Raw genomic sequence first — 21,727 nt, 5'->3', positions numbered from 1 at the left:
CGATGGATATGGTTCAGGCTTCTTCAAAGTCATGTGGAAAGAAATAGGAGAGGAAATTGCTGAAGCGATTTTGAGGTTCTTTGATCAAGGTGAGATACCTACTGCAATGAACAACACTATCCTCTCCATAATTCCAAAAGTTGAGAATTCGTCTAGAGCTGTGGATTTCAGGTCGATAGCGTGTTGTAATACTCTTTACATGTGCATTTCGAAAATGCTTTGTTCGAGATTGGCTAATGTGCTTGCGGTGTTAATTAATCAGAATCAATGTGCATTTATCAAGAATCAATCAATAGCCCACGACATTCTCATTTTCATAATAGGAAAAATGCATCTCCTCGATGTGTGATGAAGATAGATCTTAGTAAGGCCTATGACACAATTAATTGGTGTTTCTTGGAGGACCTTCTGAAAGCTTTCTGTTTTCCCAGCAGGTTTATCTATTGGATCATGGTGTGTTTGAACGACACTTCCTACTCACTAATGAGGAATGGTAGGGTGCAAGGGCAGTTTATTGGGGAAAAAAAGTCTAAGACAAGGAGATCCTATCTTCCCTTTGCTGTTTGTGTTAGTCATGGAATATCTCACAAGACTCCTCATTCAAGCTTCTCACAACAAGGATTTTAGATTTCATCCTTTATGCAAAAGGTTGAAATTTGTTAGTCTTTGTTTTGCGGATGACCTTGTGATTTTTTGCAAATGCACTTTACGATCTGTCCAAATCCTTCAAGATGGCTTTCAAAAGTTTAGTCAAGCTTCTGGTCTAACAGCTAACATGACTAAGTCTCACATTTACTTTGGAGGCTTGAAATTTGAGGAAAAGAAGAGCATTTTGGACTGTATAAAAATTGAAGAGGGCACTTTTCCTTTAAAGTATCTTGGTGTCCCTCTTCGGCCTACAAAATGGAAGGCTGGTGACTGTGGGCCGATCATTAAAAAGATAAATCTTCGTCTTCACACTTGGTCAAGTCGTCACCTCTCGTTTGTTGGAAGAGCTCAACTGATTCACTCAACTCTCTTAGGCCTCCGTTGCTATTGGATGAGCATATTCATTCTCCCCCAAAGTGTTACAAAAGAGATTGATAGGCTTTGTAAGAACTTTTTATGGGGCGAGAGAGGTAATAGAAGCAAACTTCACTTCACATCTTGGGAGCAGGTCTGTTTTCTGAAATGTTTTGGAGGTGTTGGGTTCAAGGAAGGCTCTAAATGGAATAAAGTCTTGTTAGCTAAGTATGTTTGGGCGGTATCTTCCAAACAAGACCAACTTTGGGTCAAATGGATTGATTATATTTACCTCAAAGGGCAGAATTTTTGGGAGTACAATTTAAAGATTGATGTTAGTTGGCATTGGAGGAAGTTGGCTAACTTGAGATCTTACCTGTCCTTAGCTGATTTGGAGGCTTCGGTTACTAAAGGGAAGCTCAACCTGGGTTCTCTTTATAACCGTCTGTTGCAATAGGAAAATGCCAGTTATGCTAATGTTGTTTGGTGTAAGCTATCAATTCCTAAACACCGGTTTATTATGTGGCAATCGGTCCAAGGCCATTTGCTTACTCGGGATAAGTTGTTGCATTGTCATGTTAGAGTTGACTCTAACTTGTGCCCTCTTTGTGAGATTGAGATGGAGACTCATGCCCACTTATTCTTTGACTGCGATTTTTCTCAAAGATTAATGATCAGGGTTAGGGATTGGCTTGGAGCTGCCATTTGGCCTTCTAAGTATCCCGAGTGGCTCAATTGGATGGAAGGGAGACCCAACGGGCTGCTGCAAAAAATTGCAGCTACTGCACTTGCTGCTGCAATATACTTTATTTGGTTGAATAGAAATTCTTGTGTGTTTGATTGTATTGCTTATATTGTTCAAAGAGTTGGTCATTTGATTAAAGAGTGTATGAAGGCTAGAATGCTAAGCCTTGCTAGGAAGAATCTTTTGAAAAAAGAAAAGGCCATGTTTGATTTTATTTGCAAGTTGTAATCTAGTTTTTGGCAGCTCGTTGTGAGCTCTTGTTTGTTCTTTGTTTGTGGTTCAATAAAGTTTATTTCTTGAGAAAAAAAAAGTTTAACAAAAAATTAAAAAAATAAAAACATAAAATAAATTTAATTCTCCTTTCTGAGAGTGGATTAATCATCACGAAACTTCTAGTGCAACTTCTTCTAATTCATCCACTACTACTTTCGGAACTCCTTCCACAATTCATGATTCCCACACACCTTAGTTGATAATAATCCATTCGCAATGACTGACAATAATGATAAAATCTAACCAAGAACTCTCAATGACTACTGTAACGACCCAACTCCAAGGACCGTTACAGTGTGCCTTATAAACAGTACTAAACTCGCTAATCGAGTCATTTGGCCAAAATCGTGTAACTAAGTATGATTAGCGGTTTAGGGATTAAATTTTTTGGTTAAGATGTAACGTTTCATTAGAACGTTTATTATATACATTGGGATCCTAAAAATATAATTTAGAGGTCTATTACAAGAAAATATTTACAACCAGCCGATCTAAGCGGCAAAACAGGGTTTAACCCTAGTTCCTCTTCAAACCTCGGCCGTGGTGGTCGAGCAGCTGCATATGTACACATCATCACCTAAGCTCTTCAACTCAAGGATGATCCAGCTTTCTTTTGCCTTTACCTGCACCACATAGCACCCGTGAGCAGAAGCCCAGCAAGAAAACTTAATATGCTCATGAACAGTTATAACATGTCATCAGATCATAAGGCACGCGCCTAACAGATATAGCCATATTCAAGCAGGCAAATGAGTTCACGTAATGTTGAGTATAACACATCAACCAATGATCATAATAATCATCCAGGGCTTTTAGCCCAATATAGAAGAGTGACAGTGGTACAGTCACTAAGGTGGGTTCCGTTCCCAATAGCCATGTGACGTTAGGGTCACCGGGGCTTATAGATAAGTGATCCTTTCACTAGCTTATACAATATAGGTATCTGGTGAAATAGTCACCAGCATAAACCTGTCGAGTAGATAAGTGATCCTTTCACTAGCTTAGATAGGATAGGTGCATGATGACTAGTCACCAACATAACCTTCCTCATGACCATAGAGTCATAACCCTGGAACATCGTTCCCTAGCCATGTGACAAATGGTCACCTGGGCCTTAGGCCCTGGCTCTGAGTAACTAGTCCTAGACTAGCCAAGCGCTTATAAGTTCATCGACCTTAGGGTCAGTCCAGCGTTAATGCCTTAGAGTCATTCAACGTTGATATCGATTAGATCTAATCTTCATTTGGCCCTGCGTTCAGGACGTTATTGCCGTTTTTGACTCTTAGGTCAGTGTCCCTGACTAGTCTGTACCATAAACAAGTAAGCAATGCCACCAATCATATATCACATATATCCAATATTCGAATACAGGGCATTCAACATGCTTACTCAACAATTACTAGCATAATTAGGACCATGCATAAACACAGAGGCTCAAGCTCTGAACATTCTCATATTCAATAATCATAGCATGCCCTAATCACATGTTTCTCGTGCATCACATGCATCATATTTAACCACTTGACATGCCTCAACAATAATCATGCATGCCACATTTAATAATCCAACATGCATCAAGAATAACCATGCATGTCATACATACACAGGGTGCAGTTTTCTTACCTCAGATTCGAGTTAAAATGAATAAAAGAACGACCCTTGAGAATAATCAACTTTTAGTCCTTTAGCGGTCACCTAGTCATAACCAAATACGGGACACCATCAATAAAATGATAATCAAGGGTTCCCAAACCAAGATCTAGCCTCCGGGACATCAATCCCCACTAATCCGGGTAGTAGGAATGATCCCGAGGCCTAAAACCATGTTCCCGGGGCCAAAACGTACAAACGGGCTCAACCCTGCTCAAGGGCTGCGGCCCTAGCACCTTGGGCCGCGGCCCCCAGCCACTCCAGAAGCAAGGGCCGCGACGCCCAGCAAGAGCAAAACTGCTCCACCTGCTTCTTCGAGCTAGGGCCGCGGCGCCCAAGAACAGGGCCGCGGTCCCCAACCCAGAGCCATCCCCAAACACGATTTCCAACATCCCAAAGCCTCCAAAATCATGCCTAAACATTACCAAATCATCAAATCAAAGTTCCCAAGCTTCCCAATGATCCAAAACCATCAAATCCCAAGGCTCGAACGAACCAAAAACTCAATGATTCACAAAAGCCAATTCTAAGCTTAGAAACTCTAAAAACTCAAAACTTAAACTTAGATTACCTTCGATTGGGTTGTTTTTTGACGAATCCTTCGGTTAAGAAGCTTCTAATCTTTCCTAGGATCGCTATGCCTCGATCCTCGCTTGATTCCAACTCCTAGAACTCAAGATTTCTTCAAAAAGGCTTCGAACGGTAAAATGAGCTAACGAAAGAGAGAGGAAATGTTTTCTAACGTACGTTCTATCTGACAAGCTACTTCAAGCTTAAGTAACCTCAAATAAAACCTAGTGCTCGGGGTCCCAAAAATACCCCCGAGGACATTATAGTCAAAACTTCCAGAATTTCCTCCTGACCTCAAATACTCCCAATTTATCATCAAATAAACATTCTTATTACCCAATAATTTACCTCATTATGACAAAATCGCTAACTCATAATATAATATTGTCTCATGCTGAATAGCTCAAATATATCTCCATAATAATGAAATCTCATTCACAAATTACAATATGCACCCAAATATACAAATATGCCCTCAACAGGCCAAATTACCAAAATGCCCTTATAATTATAAATACACCCAAATGCATGCATTTATCATCATATAATAATATAATTCACATAAACATGCATATGATCATTAAATAGCATCATAATTCAGTTATGGCCCTCTCGGCCTCCTAATCAAGGTCTTAACCCTTATTAGAAAATTCGGGGCATTACAACTACCTCCATCCTAGTCGCACTTCCACACCTTAATGCATTATATTCCCTCCTAATATGCTCGCATTAGACTTTAAACCTGGCATGATTCAACTCTTGCCCACATTTCATGGAATGAAAAATGAAAGCAAATATGTGCATATTAAAGAATTTGAGGAGGTAGTAGCCACGTTCTATAACCGAGCTGAAAATGTCAATTCTGTGCGACTAAAGTTCTACCCCTTCTCCTTGAAGGACAAAGCCAAAAACTGGTTATACTCTTTCAGACCTAGGTCTATTGGAATATGAGAGGAAATGACCAAATCTTTCTTTTTGAAACACTTCCCTAGCCATAAGACCAACAGTCTAAAACGATAGATTTCTACATTTTTCCAAAAAGACAATGAAATGTTCTACAAGTCTGGGAAAGATTCAAAGATCTGTTAAATCGGTGCCCTCACCATGGCTATGAGAACTGGCGTTTGGTCAGTTACTTCTATGAACAAGGACTGTGATATGAAATCCACCAACACATGTAATGAACCTCGATAACAATATATGGAATAGAATCCCAAATTCTGCAAAGAACAAGTAAGTTGAGTTCTGACTCGTTATCTATAAAGAGATAAGAACCAAGAACTACAAAATGTGAAGAGACTACACCAAGATAGTTAAGAATCTAAATGATAAGTCTAGTTGCTGAATGCCACAAGAAATAATATTGATAAGTTCAATGTCTTCTCAAGAACAAAGAAGCACACAAAATAACTACGTGAAAATTCTCTTAATTTGATTACTTGATTCAAACATACAATACTTGGTCCTATTAATAGGGAAATTCGTTCTCCCCCTCACACAAGCAATAAATGACAATTAAAACCTAAATTAAGACTCATACATGAATCAAACTAGAAACCATCAAACTGCAATAAATGCACAACTAAAACATTGAAACAAGACCTAAAATACTTAATAACTAAAGAAAAACGTGCAGCCTTGTCTTGGAAGTTGTTTGAAGTCTTCCCAATGTGTGAACAAGCTGTAATAAGATGATATTGTGACTTCCAAAACATATGAACGTGCATGCTCTTCATAAAGGGTCTTCTAGAACCTTTGACAATGTGGATTATGCCCTCTTGACTTTGATTTGGGCCTAAGTGGGGCACCCAGGAAGAAACAAATAGTTTTACTTGCCGAATCAACTCATTTGAGCCTCTTTAAAACGTTTAACTCTAAGTCGTGTAATTGGCCCACTAGACAAGCTTAGTGGATCATTTGATACTTCTCCTTGCATCCTTGGAGGCCCACATCCATGATAATTATGAACAACTCAATTAGTTCCTTGATCTGCATCACACTATTGGGAGTAAATAAGAGAAATATGCTGATGAAGGGATTAAATATAAAGAGAGAGAAAGAAAGATAGAGTTTGGACCTCAAGCTTAAGCTTGGAGTATGATTAATCTTTCTTTTATAAGCACATGGTTAAAGTTACCTTAGCCGTTGGATCATTTAAGGTACCTTGGGAATGATTCTGGGCCGTTGATCAAGTCGAGCATAGCATGTAGCAACTATAGTGTAAGAAAGCAAGTCAGTGTTGCGCCTATTCCCAAAGCCTATAACGAGTAACTATTTAAGTCTGCAGAGAACTGCTTGAATTTCTAGTGATCAAGGCGACTCTAGGCATCATTACGTGTGAGGTTGGTCCACTAGATTATCATGACCTTTTAGCCATACAGAGGTGTAGGTGTAGACCAATAGATCAACTTGGATTACCCCAGGGCCAAAAGGTTGGCTCTGGGTAAGTGTTATTCTATAAGATCCTCAGGGTATGACAAGGCACCCTAATGTTAGGTCCCGACCAGTGACCTCCGACCAGTGGGCGCACATCCTGCGCACGGACTCGTACGGACGAATGGGTCAGGTAAATGTCACGACCAGTGACGCGGCCCATGAAGGGTCCATGTGGCTTGGGCGGTTTGGGAATTACTTAGCATGGATGTATTCCTCCTTCTTAAGTAACTTAGCATAGTGGGTTTACTCCCTAAATGGGCCGGCCATTTATTTTATGGGCTTGTCCATATGCTTTATGTAGATATTTTAAGGGAAATGGATGGTGGGGAGCTTGCCACTTGTCGGCCTAGGGTGTTCTCTAGTTTCCTATATAAAGGGCAAGACCCTCACTTGTTTTGGGGGGCTGCCATTACATTTCTCTATACTTGTACACCATATTTTTATCAATACAAAGCACGGATTCTTTGTACCTTGTTGCCTTGTTCCTTTCATTTAGTTGCTTACACTCTTTCGGAGTGGTTGTCAATACCCACTCTTTTAGGCTGACTTTGCCGACGGACTGGTGAAGTGCCGCACTCCCTAACCTCGGTGGGTTCGGAGCGTGTCAGGTGGTATCAGAGCTGATTCAAAGGAGAAAGAGTAGAACTAATGACGGACCAACCAATGGCGGAAGCCACGAAGCAAGTGTCTAAAAAGAAAGCCGATCCAAGAGAAATGATAACCGAACTAGAAAAACGTCTCGAAACTAATGTCTACCTAGTCCATGCCATGGATTCCCGAATTGGAGGCCTCGAAGAAAAATGCAAGGATCTAGAAGCGGAAGATGCTGTTATACACGGCTCCATTTCGGATGCACTTCAAATACAGGCCAAAGGTCTGCGTGATGAAGTCGGAACCATGAGAGATTTGCTACTTACGGAGATAAACTCAGTAAGAGAAAGGCTCGACGTCATGGAGGTAAATGAAAGGGAGAGAGACGTAGAGCATCGTGAGATGCTCAACCGGCAAGAGGAGGCGAATACAGCCACCATGGCCAAGCTTGAAGAAATCCAAGCCGATTGGGCCATGTGTAGAAGAGCCGCGTCCGGAGGTGGAGTTTCCACCCCCTCGGTTCACAAAATCAAAATACCCAAGCCGAAGTCATTCGGCGGGGCCTGGAATGCCAAAGAAGTGGATAACTTCATATGGGGCCTGTCTCAGTATTTCGAAGCTACCAACATCACTGACGAAGCAGTAAAAATCCGAACCTCGGCGATGTACTTATCCGATACTGCCATGTTATGGTGGCGCCGGAGGCATGGCGAGATTGGAAGACAACTTTGCGTGATGGACTCTTTTGAAGATTTCAAAAGAGAGCTAAAGAAACAATTCTACCCCGAGAATGCACTAGACGATGCGAAGGGCCAGTTGAGACGGCTTAAACAAACTGGCGGGATCCGAGAGTACGTAAGAGATTTTACAACTTTGATCCTCGAAGTCCCGAACACCACCGAAGAAGACTCACTGTTTAACTTCATTGATGGATTACAACAGTGGGCTAAAATTGAGTTAACACGGAGGAACGTTCAAGATCTTTCATCGGCCATTGCAGTGGCCGAGAGCTTAACCGACTATACTTCTAAAGAATCCTCTAGACCAAAGGAAGCAAAGACGTTTGCTGGCCCGAGGAGCAGAGGAGGAGAATGGTGGAAAGCTCGAGGGACGACCGATGCTAGTGCGAGTCAAAAGGGGAAGGCTAAGGAGATGGCCACACGAGACACTGTTCGATGCTTTGTCTGTGTTGGGCCACATTGGGCGCGGGAATGCCCACATAAACGGCTGTTGAATGCTCAGGCAGTCGTTAAGCAAAGGGAGCTCGAGGAAAAACGAAGACTCGAGGAGCAAGGAGCCAGGTGCGGCTCGATGAAATTGTTGAAAGCCAGCCCACGAACAAGAGCAGATGGCCAGATGTTCGTGGATGTCATCCTCAACGGAACGAAGATGACAGCGCTGGTCGATACAAGTGCGTCTCACAATTTCTTGTCAACCCTTGGAGCGAGGAGCGTTGGGGTAAAGCCTGCTCATGAAGGCGGGGCACTGAAGACGGTAAATTCAGTGCCTATCCCAATAACCGGCGTTGCCAATGGCGTTGAGACCAGTCTTGGTGAATGGACTGGTCAGACTAATTGGTCGATAGTGAACATGGACGACTACAACGTTGTCCTAGGGATGGAATTCTTCGATCAGACGAAGGCCATCCTCATTCCCTACGCCAATCAGGTTTGCATCTCTGATGATGCCGGTCCATGTGTTGTTTCTACCCGAACAGCCATGGAAATTGAAGAGCGTGCGTTGTCCGCCCTTCAATTCAAGCGAGGAATGCACCAAGAGGGTGTGAGTTACCTTGCTATATGAAGGAGTTTGATGATGAGGTATTATCAGCCCCGACGGTGGAACTCGATGAAGTACAAAGAGTACTGAATGAGTTTGAGGATGTGATGCTGGATGCCTTGCCTACGCAGCTACCCCCTCGGCGTGGTGTGGACCACGAGATCGAGCTAGAAGCTGGTGCCAAGCCTCCCCGATGTGTCCTTATCGGATGGCTCCGCCGGAGTTAGCCGAGCTGCGTAGTCAGTTGAGAGAGTTGCTCGTTGTTGGCTTAATCAGACCCTCTAAGGCACCCTTTGGGGCGCCTGTGTTGTTCCAGAAGAAGAAGGAAGGGAGCCTTCGGATGTGCATCAACTATCGGGCACTTAACAAGATCACCATAAAAAATAAGTACCCGATACCGCTGATCGCGGATTTGTTCGACCAGTTAGGAACTGCTCGATACTTTACCAAACTTGATCTTCGCTCCGGCTACTATCAAGTGAGGATTGAAGAGGGCGACAAGCCAAAGACCACTTGCGTGACTCGCTACGGCTCGTATGAATACTTGGTGATGCCTTTCGGTCTTATCAATGCCCCAGCGACGTTCTGCACATTGATGAACAAGGTATTCCAAGATTACCTTGATAAATTCATTGTTGTCTATTTGGATGATATAGTCATATATAGCAACAATCTGGAAGAACACATCGACCACTTGAAGTTAGCTTTTGCCTTGCTGAGGGAAAATTGGCTCTTTGTCAAAAGAGAGAAGTGCACCTTTGCGAGCAACGAAGTAATGTTCTTGGGTCACAAAATCAGAGACGGACTTCTGATGATGGATGGGGCCAAGGTGGTGGCTATCCAGGATTGGGAACCCCCGAAGAAGGTCCCCGAACTAAGGTCCTTCCTTGGTTTGGTGAACTACTATCGACGGTTCATCAAAAGCTACTCTACCCGAGCAGCTAAACTGACCGATATGCTCAAGAAAAACAAACCTTGGGTATGGGACGCTGCTTTCCAAAGCGCGTTCGATGATTTGAAGGAAGCGGTTGCTGTTGAAACTTTGCTGGTCCTGCCTGACTGTGCAAAGCCCTTTGAGGTACACACTGATGCATCCAACTTTGCCATAGGAGGAGTCTTGATGCAAAACGACAGACCGGTTGCCTTCGAGAGCCGCAAGCTCAACGAGACCGAGCAGCGGTATACGGTCCAAGAAAAGGAGATGACGGCGGTGATTCATTGTTTGAGAGTATGGCGCCATTATCTCCTCGGATCCTTCTTTGTTTTCCTGACTGACAACATAGCCACAAGTTACTTTCAAACTCAGAAGAAGTTGAGCCCGAAGCAGGCTCGATGGCAAGATTTCCTTGCTGAGTTCCACTACTCGCTAGAGTATCGACCAGGGAAAGTAAACGTGGTCGCGGATGCACTGAGTAGGAAGGCATCTCTTACTGCACTCAGTCGACCACTGGGTACTCTTGTGGCTCGGATTAAAGAAGGTTTGGCACATGATCCTTTGGCCAAAAGTTTGATTACTATGGTCGAGGAAAAGAAGACTCGGAAATTCTGGCTGGTCGATGGGTTACTCTATGCTAAGATTCATCGAATATATGTGCCTAAATTTGCTAGTCTTCGAAGGGAACTCATCAAGGAATGCCACGATTCCTTATGGGCTGGGCATCCGGGAATGAAGCGCACTTTGGCGCTCATTAAGGCGATTTACTATTGGCCTCAACTTCGTGACGATGTTGAAGCTTATGTTCGCACTTGTCTTGTCTGCCAACAAGACAAACCAGAACAGCGCTCACCAGGTGGGTTGCTGGTCCCTTTGCCCATTCCTGATAAACCATGGGAAAGTTTATCTATGGATTTCATTACTGGCTTTCCAAAGTCAGATGGTTGCGTGAGTATCATGGTGGTTGTTGATCGATTCAGCAAGTACGCAACCTTTATCCCGGCCCCGACCGACTGTGCGGCGGAAGTAACAGCGAGACTATTTCTAAAGCACGTTGTGAAGTTTTGGGGAATACCCTCAAGTATCATAAGTGATCGAGATCCTTGTTGTACTGGTCGCTTTTGGACCGAGTTGTTTAAAATCCTTGGTACAGAATTAAACTTCTCTACTTCGTTTCACCCTCAAACCGACGGACAGACTGAGAGGGTGAATGCACTGGTCGAGTTATATCTGAGGCACTATGTTAGTGCCAATCAGAAAAATTGGGCAAGTCTGCTTGACGTTGCCCAGTTTTCATACAACCTACAGCGAAGTGAGTCCATGAACAGGAGCCCCTTTGAGCTGGTCGTGGGAATGCAACCTCAAATGCCTCACGCACTAGTCGCGAATTATGACGGGCAGAGTCCCGCGGCGTTTAGGTTTGCGAAAAATTGGAGCGAACAAGCCGAGTTGGCTAGGGCTCATTTGATACGAGCCCAGAAACGGATGAAGAAGTGGGAAGGCAAGTTGAATTCCAAGAAGGTGATCTTGTCTTGGTGAAGATGTTGCCTCAACAGTTCAAAGCCTTGCGGAAATTCCACAAAGCTTTGGTTCAGAAATATGAAGGCCCATTCCCGGTGCTCCGGAGAGTTGGCCAGGTCGCCTACAAACTTCAGCTGCCTCCACAGTTGAAGATTCATCCAGTATTCCACGTGAGTATGCTGAAGCCTTATCATGGTGACGAAGAAGACCCCGAACGGGGAGTTTCCAAACGAGCCCCTACGGCAATCACTACTTCTTATGATAAGGAAGTCGAGTGTATACTGGCCGATAGAGAAGTTCGAAAAAAGAGGATCCCCAGATACACGGAATACTTGGTTAAGTGGAAAGGTTTGCCAGATGAAGAGGCTAGTTGGGAACCGGAGTCTCTACTTTGGCAATTTAGAGATCACATCCTACGTTACAAGGATGGTGATGCGACGGGGACATCGCGGACTTAAGTGGGGGAGGGTGTTAGGTCCCGACCAGTGACCTCCGACCAGTGGGCGCACATCCTGCGCACGGACTCGTACGGACGAATGGGCCGGGTAAATGTCACGACCAGTGATGCGGCCCATGAAGGGTCCATGTGGCTTGGGCGGTTTGGGAATTACTTAGCATGGATGTATTCCTCCTTCTTAAGTAACTTAGCATAGTGGGTTTACTCCCTAAATGGGCCGGCCATTTAGTTTATGGGCTTGTCCATATGCTTTATGTAGATATTTTAAGGGAAATGGATGGTGGGGAGCTTGCCACTTGTTGGCCTAGGGCGTTCTCTAGTTTCCTATATAAAGGGCAAGACCCTCACTTGTTTTGGGGGGCTGCCATTACATTTCTCTATACTTGTACACCATATTTTTATCAATACAAAGCACGGATTCTTTGTCCCTTGTTGCCTTGTTCCTTTCATTTAGTTGCTTACACTCTTTCGGAGTGGTTGTCAATACCCACTCTTTTAGGCTGACTTTGCCGACGGACTGGTGAAGTGCCGCACTCCCTAACCTCGGTGGGTTCGGAGCGTGTCACTAAGGTTCCAAACCTAAGCCTTCAAAATTGCAGTATCTCGTCTTTCTGGGTTTGGATAGTTATGTTACGATCTAACCCAAACTATCAATTTTCAAGTGGGGTTGCAGTGGACTGGAGCCCATAATCCCACCTCAAGCCCATCACAACTTGGTCGGAAAAACACCACCTAACAAGGAGTATATTGTTTAATGATAAATCGTCAAATTTTTGGCAATTTTGCAAGAATGATGATGATTTATGCTCTATGTATTATGTGTTGTCATAATCCTTTGCGAGGAGAGTATCTGTTGAGATTGTGTCTAGATTTTTTTTTCTTTTATAGTGATTTCTCTGTCATTGGTTTGAATAATATCTGAACTTTTGTTAGATGATTTGTATGAGCTATTTGGTCCTTTAAACTGTATCAGTACGTATTGTCATAAATCTAGGTGGCTGTGTTTTGTGAACTACGTAATCGCACTTTGTGCACTTATGTATAATATAATCAGTAGTATTTTGAACATTATATAATTGTGTTTTGTACATTATATATTTGCATCATTTGTCGGGAATGTTTAATAAAATCTATATCACTTCGAAGAGAGAGAGAGGGAGGGAGTTAACTCTTCTGTCTTGTCCTCAACTGCCAAAAAAAGCTCAATCATGTTACTTCGACTCCGTTGATTCTCTTACTAAAATAAAAAAATCTTCATTATTTTTCTAGCCTAAGCATCTGTAGGTTTTTTAATAACGCAACAAAAAAAGCATTATTTCCATTTTCTTATGTAGTGTAATCTTCATTCTTGCCTTGCTGCTACTACCACGCATGGCCATACTGGTAAGTAAAATACAAGTGCGTACGATCACATGAAACGAAAGAATTTGGAAGGGGGCAGTGTAGACCACAGATTGATGCAAGAAATACATTATAGATAAATACTGATGTCCCTATTAGCCCTAATGCATCCAATGGCATATGAAATAAAACAAAATAAATACTCATGCCATTGGATTATACAACTCCACGTTGGGAAAGAACAGAGGAGGACAAGTGAGAAAACAGAAGAAGGGCGAGAAATAAACAAAACCTTAATTTACATGTAAGACTACGTTACGCCCTCATCTAGAAAAAATAAGAAGTCCCCACCAAACAGTCTAATACAATATGAAGCTTTAGAAGCAACAGTGACAGTCTCAACAAATAAAACCGCCATTCAGTGATCCGAGATGAGGCAGATGATGGTTTGGAAGGAGCTCGTCCAGCTATGGCTGGAGCAACTGCATGGTCACCGGGGGTGCTCTGCTGTTCATTTGTTGGTAATGGATTTGGGGGAGGTGTAAGGTTCATTCCCTTAGCATCACTAAGATCTTGACCTGAAATTGCAAGTTTATCACGAAATGGCAAGCCAGCAATGGCATATACTTGTACTGGTTGTGATTTAGTTGGACTCATAACATGTGCATCCATGTGCATCATAACTTCTAAGCCACACTAGTGACAGTCTCTATAGAAACGCAAATCAACATATGAATCTAAAAAAAACTCACAATTTGACCTTGACCAGCCTAACTTTAAAGCTTCCCTATCAAACACCATCCGGTATCCTGTCATGAAGTTCTCTGCACAAAGAAATCTCTCAAGCACAATAAAAATAATAAAAAGGGATAGAATCTGCTAAAAAATTCATTGTTGGATGCTTACGTCCAATTATTCCAATCTCTTCCTCTCCCGGTTGCAAGGCTAAACAAAATCCAATAACTCCCTGCAGCATAGAGAATAGGTATAAAATTATTTTCAATAAAATCTAAATTCCAGTTCTAGACGTTTCAAGCAAAAAATATCATCCAATTTGCTTGTTATTAGACTTAAAAAGTTGGTTAAGCTAATGGAAAGCAGAGAATGGTAGGAAACCCATAAAGCAGAGAATAGTACAAACAGAATGTTTCAGATAGTTCAATAATAAATAGAATTTTGTTAGACAATTCTTTAACCTGTTTATACATCAGACAAACAAATAATTACCAAATAGACCTTGCTTCTAGAATCTCTTCAAAATTCACATGAAAGGCAACTCATCTTTCCAATCACAATTATCAAGCTTCAACTCATCTTTCCACACATTTTTGAGGTGTGGCCATAACAGGTTTGGGTAAAGCCTTCGTATTATGACAGCAATTATGCTATGATTTGACCTTATGACAATCATATTTGAAAATTTGTCTTTGCCCAACCGTAAATAAATTAAAAAAAAACAGGTTAGTTAAGAGTAGATTCTTCAAATCCAGTCCAGGTCTCTAGACGTCATTGACATCATTACTGGATCCAAAATTTAGGTATTATGGATTCCAATTTACAGCTTCAATCAACTTGGTTAGTTATTCTGAATTAAAAAAAAAAAGATAAATGACATACCTCATTGCTATTAACTAGAAAAACAGGATCATAGACCACAAAGCTGTTGTTTGCAGGAAACACTAGTGTTACTGATGGAATTTTGGGTGACGCTTGAGAGCTGCTTGATAATGTACAACTAAAATGTCAGCACATGATACTATGAACATGCAAAATGGAACATTTGGACAATACTTGAGGTTTGTTTGGATTATACGAAAATTACCTGGTCTTGTAGCAATACTTCCAAGGATACCCATCAAAACTAGTTTTTGTAGCATTCACTCGCTTGTCGAACTGTTAGGAAGACAGTTATGAGAGAGCTTATAGCTTTTCGAAATGTTGTTCAAAGGCAGAATAAAATACCTCCAGAGAAACTTTTTCGTACACATCTTCTGGAATAAACGTAAATGATGTCCCACTATCAACCAGTGCTTTAAAGTTGGTTTCCTTAATACAAGAATTCCCAATACAAAATGCCTGCACCCCAACAATGTATGTGTCGCTGGACAAAAAAGTAGGGGACAATTTAGCATCCACTACTAAAACTTGCAAGTATTAATTTACTTGTAAGAAATAAAACTAAGAAGAAGAATAAGATCGTACTAGTTGCCATTTGAAGGTGAAGGAAGGAATGATGTAGAATGTTGATTGACTGGTCCCAGGTCTCCAAAGAATATTCGGCCAGAATCATTTTCATTAAAGCACAACGAGAAAGAGTTCCTCACAATTCCTGCTTTAGCAAGGAAACTTGGAACTGAAATCTCTCCTAGTCCTAAACCCATTAGACCATCAGGGGCAACTCCATCCAAGTAACCGCCACTTTGCTTCATGCCACAACTGTACGCAAAAAGAACGATAGCAGATACAATCAACTATTACAAGATGAGCTTATCCATAAATACTGAAATCAGTGTGATGGGCTAACGAGTTCTCACATTAAGCTCAAAATTACAAGAAAAAGAATGTTAATATGAGTACCCAAAAATAACAGGTGCCTGAACAGAATTGTTTGTGTTTGATGTGTCGTTTCTCCATGCCGCAAGATGTAATATGTCCTCAACAAGCAAACCAGACGTTGATGTATTCTCTGTGTAGTAATTAACAATGTAAGAGCATGGTTGCTTGGGATTTTCGCAGTTTGGACCCGATTCACATAACTGGTGACTACACAATAAATGCTTGCTGGTGTTTGAACCAGATGGAGTGTACTCATTCAGGTCTCTATCCTGCATAATAGATGCCCCAAATATGGAGGAGCACCTGCCAATCAATCACTGGAAATAAGTGCTAAACCTGTTACCAAGTCTTGAGAGAGACTTTGATGAAACATATGCACCCAGAGTTATTAAAGGTGCATGCAACATGACTTCACTGTTTAACTTACGTGTTCACATATATTAATCACCTCCATCTAAGACTTGCCATAATTAATTAGTAAAACTTTCAAACCTTCTCATAGACTTTATTCTGTTAAAGGAATTACCTCAGCCTCCTGTCTTGCAAATATTAGAAACCCCATTTAATGATTCCATCTACCTTACACTTACAAAGTGCAAAAATATATACACATTATATACAGCTGTAATTGTCTCAAAATCTCACTCCTGGTTTACATTCTCACTTTTACATCACCAAGAACTTAACAAAACAGTAAGTGGTCTTAATGAAAACACGCTATGCCCACAGCACAGTCAAAAGCTATAAATTCATTTGCGACAACGCTTGCATGAACCTTCACTTGAGTATATAACTTAACAACTGAAAACTGGCATGTCCAAAGTTATTTATTAGTAGTTTGTAAGTAACCGCCTCAATAAAATCCTCATATCATCTTTTTCAAATAGGAACATCCTCTAACTAACAACTGGAAAACAAAACATTTGCCTAATCACCCAAAGGATTGTCAAGCGAGTTGTTGATTATCACAAAAATTAATAGAATGAAATATCACAATCAGGGAAGGCTTCCTTACCAAACTACTATAGTAACTGGATGATAATGGAGCACACTGAACGCAGTCACATGGAACCCAAAGTAGATCACTTCCCACATCCAATGCAACCAGAAAAGAGACATTCGGCGTTCCAATATCAATCCATGTGTAATGTAACCTACAAATACGCAACTGAAATTTCAGAACACCCACACAGTGAAAGCATAGTAATTAATATATGATTATGAACCTGGATTTTTCGATTAAGGAAAAATAAAAAACTCTTTTCTCTCTTCTTTCTTTTTTAAATTCTTCGAAATTACATTAAAATTTTCTTTCCGCTTTTCCTAAAGTTATTTCCTTCATTTTGTCACTAAATCCAAACAACCCAACCCAATCAGGGATATAGAAAACAGTACGAATGTTACTATGAAGAACTGTTTAAAGTAACTATTCAAAACGGTATCATAATGGGAACTTAGAATGACACGAGAGAATTGCTCAAGGTTCCTAAATTGTTTCATTTTATGTTCTTATGTTCATTTCTCCTAAAACTTCCCCTTTGCTAAAATTTTGATCAGAGCTCTAAAAGCACTGGATTTTTTCTACAGAAAAAAAATGGCATCTTTAACAAGCAAAAGAAAAGCTCATTTATGACAAATGCCGAGTTTTGGTTCACTACAGAAAAATAATCCACATATACAGCAATTAAAAGAAAGAGCATAATCTAGTTTAGTCAACATATATAATAAATATAATAAGAAAAAAATAATTTAGTTGTATAAAAATAGTAGAGAAAAAGAAGACTGACCAGCCAAAGTCGTTCCCTAACGACACCGTTTGGCTGCCTTCAGAAGGAAACAGGAACTGAAATTGAGAGCCGAGCTTCATCTTCTGCCTCTGGACATCACTTGCCAAGAGCTTCTCATAGTACTCAACGGTACTTCTCCGAGGCCAAGAAGAAGCAAACCTATGCTCGGAAACCCTAAACATTTTGGCCTCGTCCGAGAATCGGTGAATGAGCCTCGAAGAAAGCGTAACCGCCGCAGCATTGCCGACTCCGGCGACGACACAGGCTAAGACCACCGTCAAAACAAGCAGAGATCGAGTCGCCATGGCGACTCCCTGACGCGAAAATGATCAAAGCTAGAAACGAAGCTGAGATCTAAGAGCGAGAAAGAGAGTACGACAATGAGAGAAAATGGAGTATTTTAGCTTTAAGGCTTGAAAGTTGAAAAGCTCTTTGATTTTCTTGGTTGTGAACTTTTTTTTTTGGGTTTGTGGTTAACGGTAATGGGCTAAAGTACCCCGATGGGGGCCGCGTCGCGCACACTGAAAAGTGCAGTGGGGTGCGCAATACGCACTCTCTGTCTTTTTGTTTTATATTTTTATGTGTATTGTTTTTGTCCCCTTGTGAGAGAGCGTATAGGAATGCGAACCTACTACGAAAGGCAAAAATGTCTAGAGCAATGACGTGTCCAATAATTCTACACTAAAATATATAATTATAAATATAAAATAATTTTTTAATAAATAAAAAATTTCTTCACGTGGATGTGTTACTATTATTATGGTCGAGGTCTCTCAATTAACAAAAACTAATAACTTAAACAAAAACAAAAATCAAAATGTTCTGAATCGGTTACAAAAGTTGGAGAAATGATTTTGTTTTGTCTTTTATAATTTAAGTTGGACTAGAATATATTAGTATTTTATTGGGGACACGTCCCTTAACTTGATAGTAAAGCTAAAGCATGAATGATTACAAGTGTACAGTACTCTCTCGCTAAGCCCTTAAGATGTAATAAAATAATTACTATTCTTTTAGGCTATGTTTATCAAGAGGAAAGGATAGATGGAGTAATGGAATGGAAAGGAGAGGAGAGTGGTATTCCTTTATGTTATTTGGTCAGTTTGGAATGAAAGAATATAACTTTTTATACTTTTGTTGGGTCATAAATGCTATATATTTTCAGTTTTACATACTTATATATCATATTTTTTTTGACAAATTAAATACCAAACATTATTTTTGGCAATTCTATCACTATTATTCTATTACCTGAAAAAGCATGTACAGGGAAATGATAACACCTGTCACCACCTATTGGGCCATTTGATAATTTAAAATATAAAACTATCTTAATTAATTTTAAATTAAAAAGTAATTTTAAAATAGAAAATATATATTTAATTTAAAAAATATTAAAAAAAATCAATTAAAAACATATGTTACGGATTTTTTTTAAACAAAACAAAATTTTAAATTTTTTGGGATTAGGGTTTCATTGTAACACCTCTCTCTCCCTCTCATTCTTCTTCGTCTTCTTCATCTACACCAGGCGGCTCTTGGGCAACAAGATCTGACGAAGTCTCCCAGGTGAAGAGCTTTGAGTTTCGAGGGAGGCTCTCGGACGGCGGCTCTTGGGTAATGACCTCTGAGCTTCAACGACAGCTTAGCGACGAAGTGGGAGTCGAGCTAAGGTTGGGGATCAGGAGTGGGAGCCGAGCCACAACGACGGAGCACGGGGCTTCTACAAGGTCGACGGAGCTCATGGACGACAGGAACAAACTCAAACCAGATCTGAGTTTTTTTCTTCTTCTGTGTATGAGTTTTTCTGTAATGAGTTTTTGGGTTTTTATACATTAGTTTTCAGATATGATTTTGTTTCTGAGTTTTTTAAAGGATATGTTTGATGATGTGTTTTGGGTTTTGTAGAGGATATGTTGGGCAAATATTTGTGGGTAATGGATTTCTGAGTTTGGGTTTCTAAGTTTGGGTCGGCGGCTAATGTTTCTGGGCAGAGATTTATGAGTTTTTGATTAAATCTTGTTTATTTTTTAATTATTCAATATAAATAATTTGATTATTCAATCTTGTTTATTAAAATGACTTTTTAATTAATCTTCTAATTTAAAATCAATTAATATAGTTTTATTTTTTAAATTATCAAATGACCCAATTAGGTAGTGACAGGTGTTATCCCTTCCCTACACGTGTCTTCTTTTTCCCAAGTAACGGAGTGGTAGTGACGGAATTGCCCAAACCATAACGTTTGATATTTAATCCGTAAAAAAAAAATGTGGTATATAAGTGTATAAAACTGAAACCATGTGGTATTTATGCCGCAAATACCCCAAGTTAGAAAGATGGAAATGATCATATTATAAAATTAATATATTACTCATTTAGTTATTTATTATATTTTTAAATTTTATTTGTTATGCATTAATGCAAACATTTTTTTTCTTCAAATCAAATTTGTATATATATTATTAATTGATGCTAGTTTATGTACTTTGATTTATTTATTTATTATGTATTTTAGTATAATAAATTTATATTCAACCTGTTTACCCAAAAAAGGACTACTTGATGACGTGGCAGGATTAACATACACGTGGGATACATGTGACCATTTAAGTGAGTATGATTTGTTCGACCATCGACTAGAAGAGAATTCACTCAGCAGGCAGTACATTTCATGGGTGACCAGTCTGGTCGCAGCATTTGATATATTTCCTTCAGATATGTAATATTGCATTTATGTAATAATTGCAATTTCCATTGTTATTTAGATATGCATGTATTAAATGTAATTGAGGCCTATCTGCCCATGTAGAACTCCTTGAGCCTATAAATAAGAATCAAGGGGCTCAAGAGAGAGGATTTTTTTTCTTTTGGAACTTTAGAATTCTAAGAGAGAAACATAGTGTTTTTATCCACCATACTTGTATTCATCCTGAAGCTTGTGAAATTCGTGAACCCTAGTTCATTGATCACAGTTCTTGGGATTCTACATCAATGAGAACACTAAGTGGACGTAGGTTATTACCATTTGCTGGGGCCGAACTACTATAAATCTTTTGTGTTGTTTATCTTTTTGTCTTGCTTTCATCTCATTTCTATCATTTTACTTAACTCCGTGTCGTTGACCAAATCAAGAGTCAACATTTTGGTGCTTTCATTGAGAGCTTGAACTCAAGACTTCCAAGAAGATCGAATGGCGAAAACAACTAGAAAGACTGGACAAACCTCTGGTGCTGCACCAACCCAGCCTCCCACAAAATGTAGCTGAAGATGAGCCACAAGTGGATTTGGAGGAGGAAGAAATGGATTCTGAGACCTTGAGGTCGACTCTGATTGTGTTACAGGAGGAGTTAGCCAATCTGAGGGCTAATCAAGAAAATGTGGCTGAAACGATGGCATTGCAGCAGAGAGAGAATGATAGGCAACACCAAGAATTGAATAAACGGCAGGCCGACATAGACTGCCGACAGAGGGACGCCACTGTCGCTCTGGAGGCAGCCATTCAGTTGGCCCGAGGATAGCCTACACTGACTTCCTAAGCGGATCAGCCACCTAATACGCCACTGGACCAAGGTCCGCATTTAGATCATCCTCAACATCGCCACACTCCGCCTCAACCAACAAACCCTCAGAGGTCGGAGCAACCTCTTGCTGCTCAACAGGATAGGCCGTTTCAAGATCCTCAGCAGCAACCACCTTCTCGCACTGGCCGAGATAATCCCCAGCAGCAAAGGCAGAATAGGGTCGGGCTGTAATGACCCAACTATTCTACGACCTTGGACTATTAGAACTACTAAACATAGGTATTACTTTGAAGAACATATTCATAAGAAATAATAATAACTTTATTAAAACTTCAACATAATATTGTGGAAATTACAAAGTAAAATAGAATTTTGGTATGGGTACCCATTGTTTAAAACATAAAACATAATTTTAAACTAAAGAAGATTGTTTACAATACTAAATGCAGAATATACATAGAAATATAAATAATAAAAAAACTAAAAATAACGTCATCCTCGATCGACTCGCAGCCCATTCATTCCATTCATCCTCAATACACAAGTCAAGCCACCAAGAAT

The 21,727-nt window shown here is 40.4% G+C and overlaps 2 protein-coding genes, 1 long non-coding RNA gene and 1 other non-coding gene across 5 annotated transcripts; 2 read left to right on the top strand and 2 right to left on the bottom strand.

Annotated features, from left to right (window-relative positions):
- The first annotated feature begins 574 nt into the window (after positions 1-574).
- Positions 575-1,975, top strand: LOC133831119 (uncharacterized). The gene is made up of 2 exons (XM_062261289.1): positions 575-1,156; positions 1,460-1,975. Exons 1-2 carry the CDS (start codon positions 575-577, stop codon positions 1,973-1,975), a joined length of 1,098 nt encoding a protein of 365 aa, XP_062117273.1.
- Positions 1,976-5,245: 3,270 nt separating this feature from the next.
- LOC133813139 (small nucleolar RNA R71) lies at positions 5,246-5,351 on the bottom strand. Its single transcript, XR_009884180.1, has one exon. It is a non-coding gene; the product is annotated as a small nucleolar RNA R71 (small nucleolar RNA).
- Positions 5,352-13,412: 8,061 nt separating this feature from the next.
- LOC133804469 (aspartic proteinase-like protein 1) lies at positions 13,413-18,170 on the bottom strand. 2 transcript variants are annotated; one of them, XM_062242626.1, is made up of 10 exons: positions 17,643-18,170; positions 16,871-17,009; positions 15,877-16,124; positions 15,502-15,735; positions 15,262-15,400; positions 15,122-15,192; positions 14,917-15,016; positions 14,206-14,266; positions 14,052-14,123; positions 13,413-13,877 (listed from the first exon to the last, which is right to left on the bottom strand). In XM_062242626.1, exons 1-10 carry the CDS (start codon positions 17,945-17,947, stop codon positions 13,627-13,629), a joined length of 1,620 nt encoding a protein of 539 aa, XP_062098610.1. In that variant the 5' UTR covers positions 17,948-18,170; the 3' UTR covers positions 13,413-13,626. The 2 variants fall into 2 exon arrangements, with proteins under 2 accessions (XP_062098610.1, XP_062098613.1); XM_062242629.1 differs by having other exon boundaries at positions 15,877-16,158; positions 17,643-17,844.
- An 814-nt stretch (positions 18,171-18,984) lies between these two features.
- On the top strand, positions 18,985-20,667 carry LOC133829815 (uncharacterized). Its single transcript, XR_009891879.1, has 2 exons — positions 18,985-19,437; positions 20,220-20,667. It is a non-coding gene; the product is annotated as an uncharacterized LOC133829815 (long non-coding RNA).
- Positions 20,668-21,727: the final 1,060 nt, after the last annotated feature.

Source organism: Humulus lupulus, chromosome 1, assembly GCF_963169125.1.
Source record: "Humulus lupulus chromosome 1, drHumLupu1.1, whole genome shotgun sequence".
NCBI lineage: Eukaryota > Viridiplantae > Streptophyta > Magnoliopsida > Rosales > Cannabaceae > Humulus > Humulus lupulus.
Note: the sequence above shows the minus strand (reverse complement) of the source record. Positions and strands in the feature narration are given on the sequence as shown.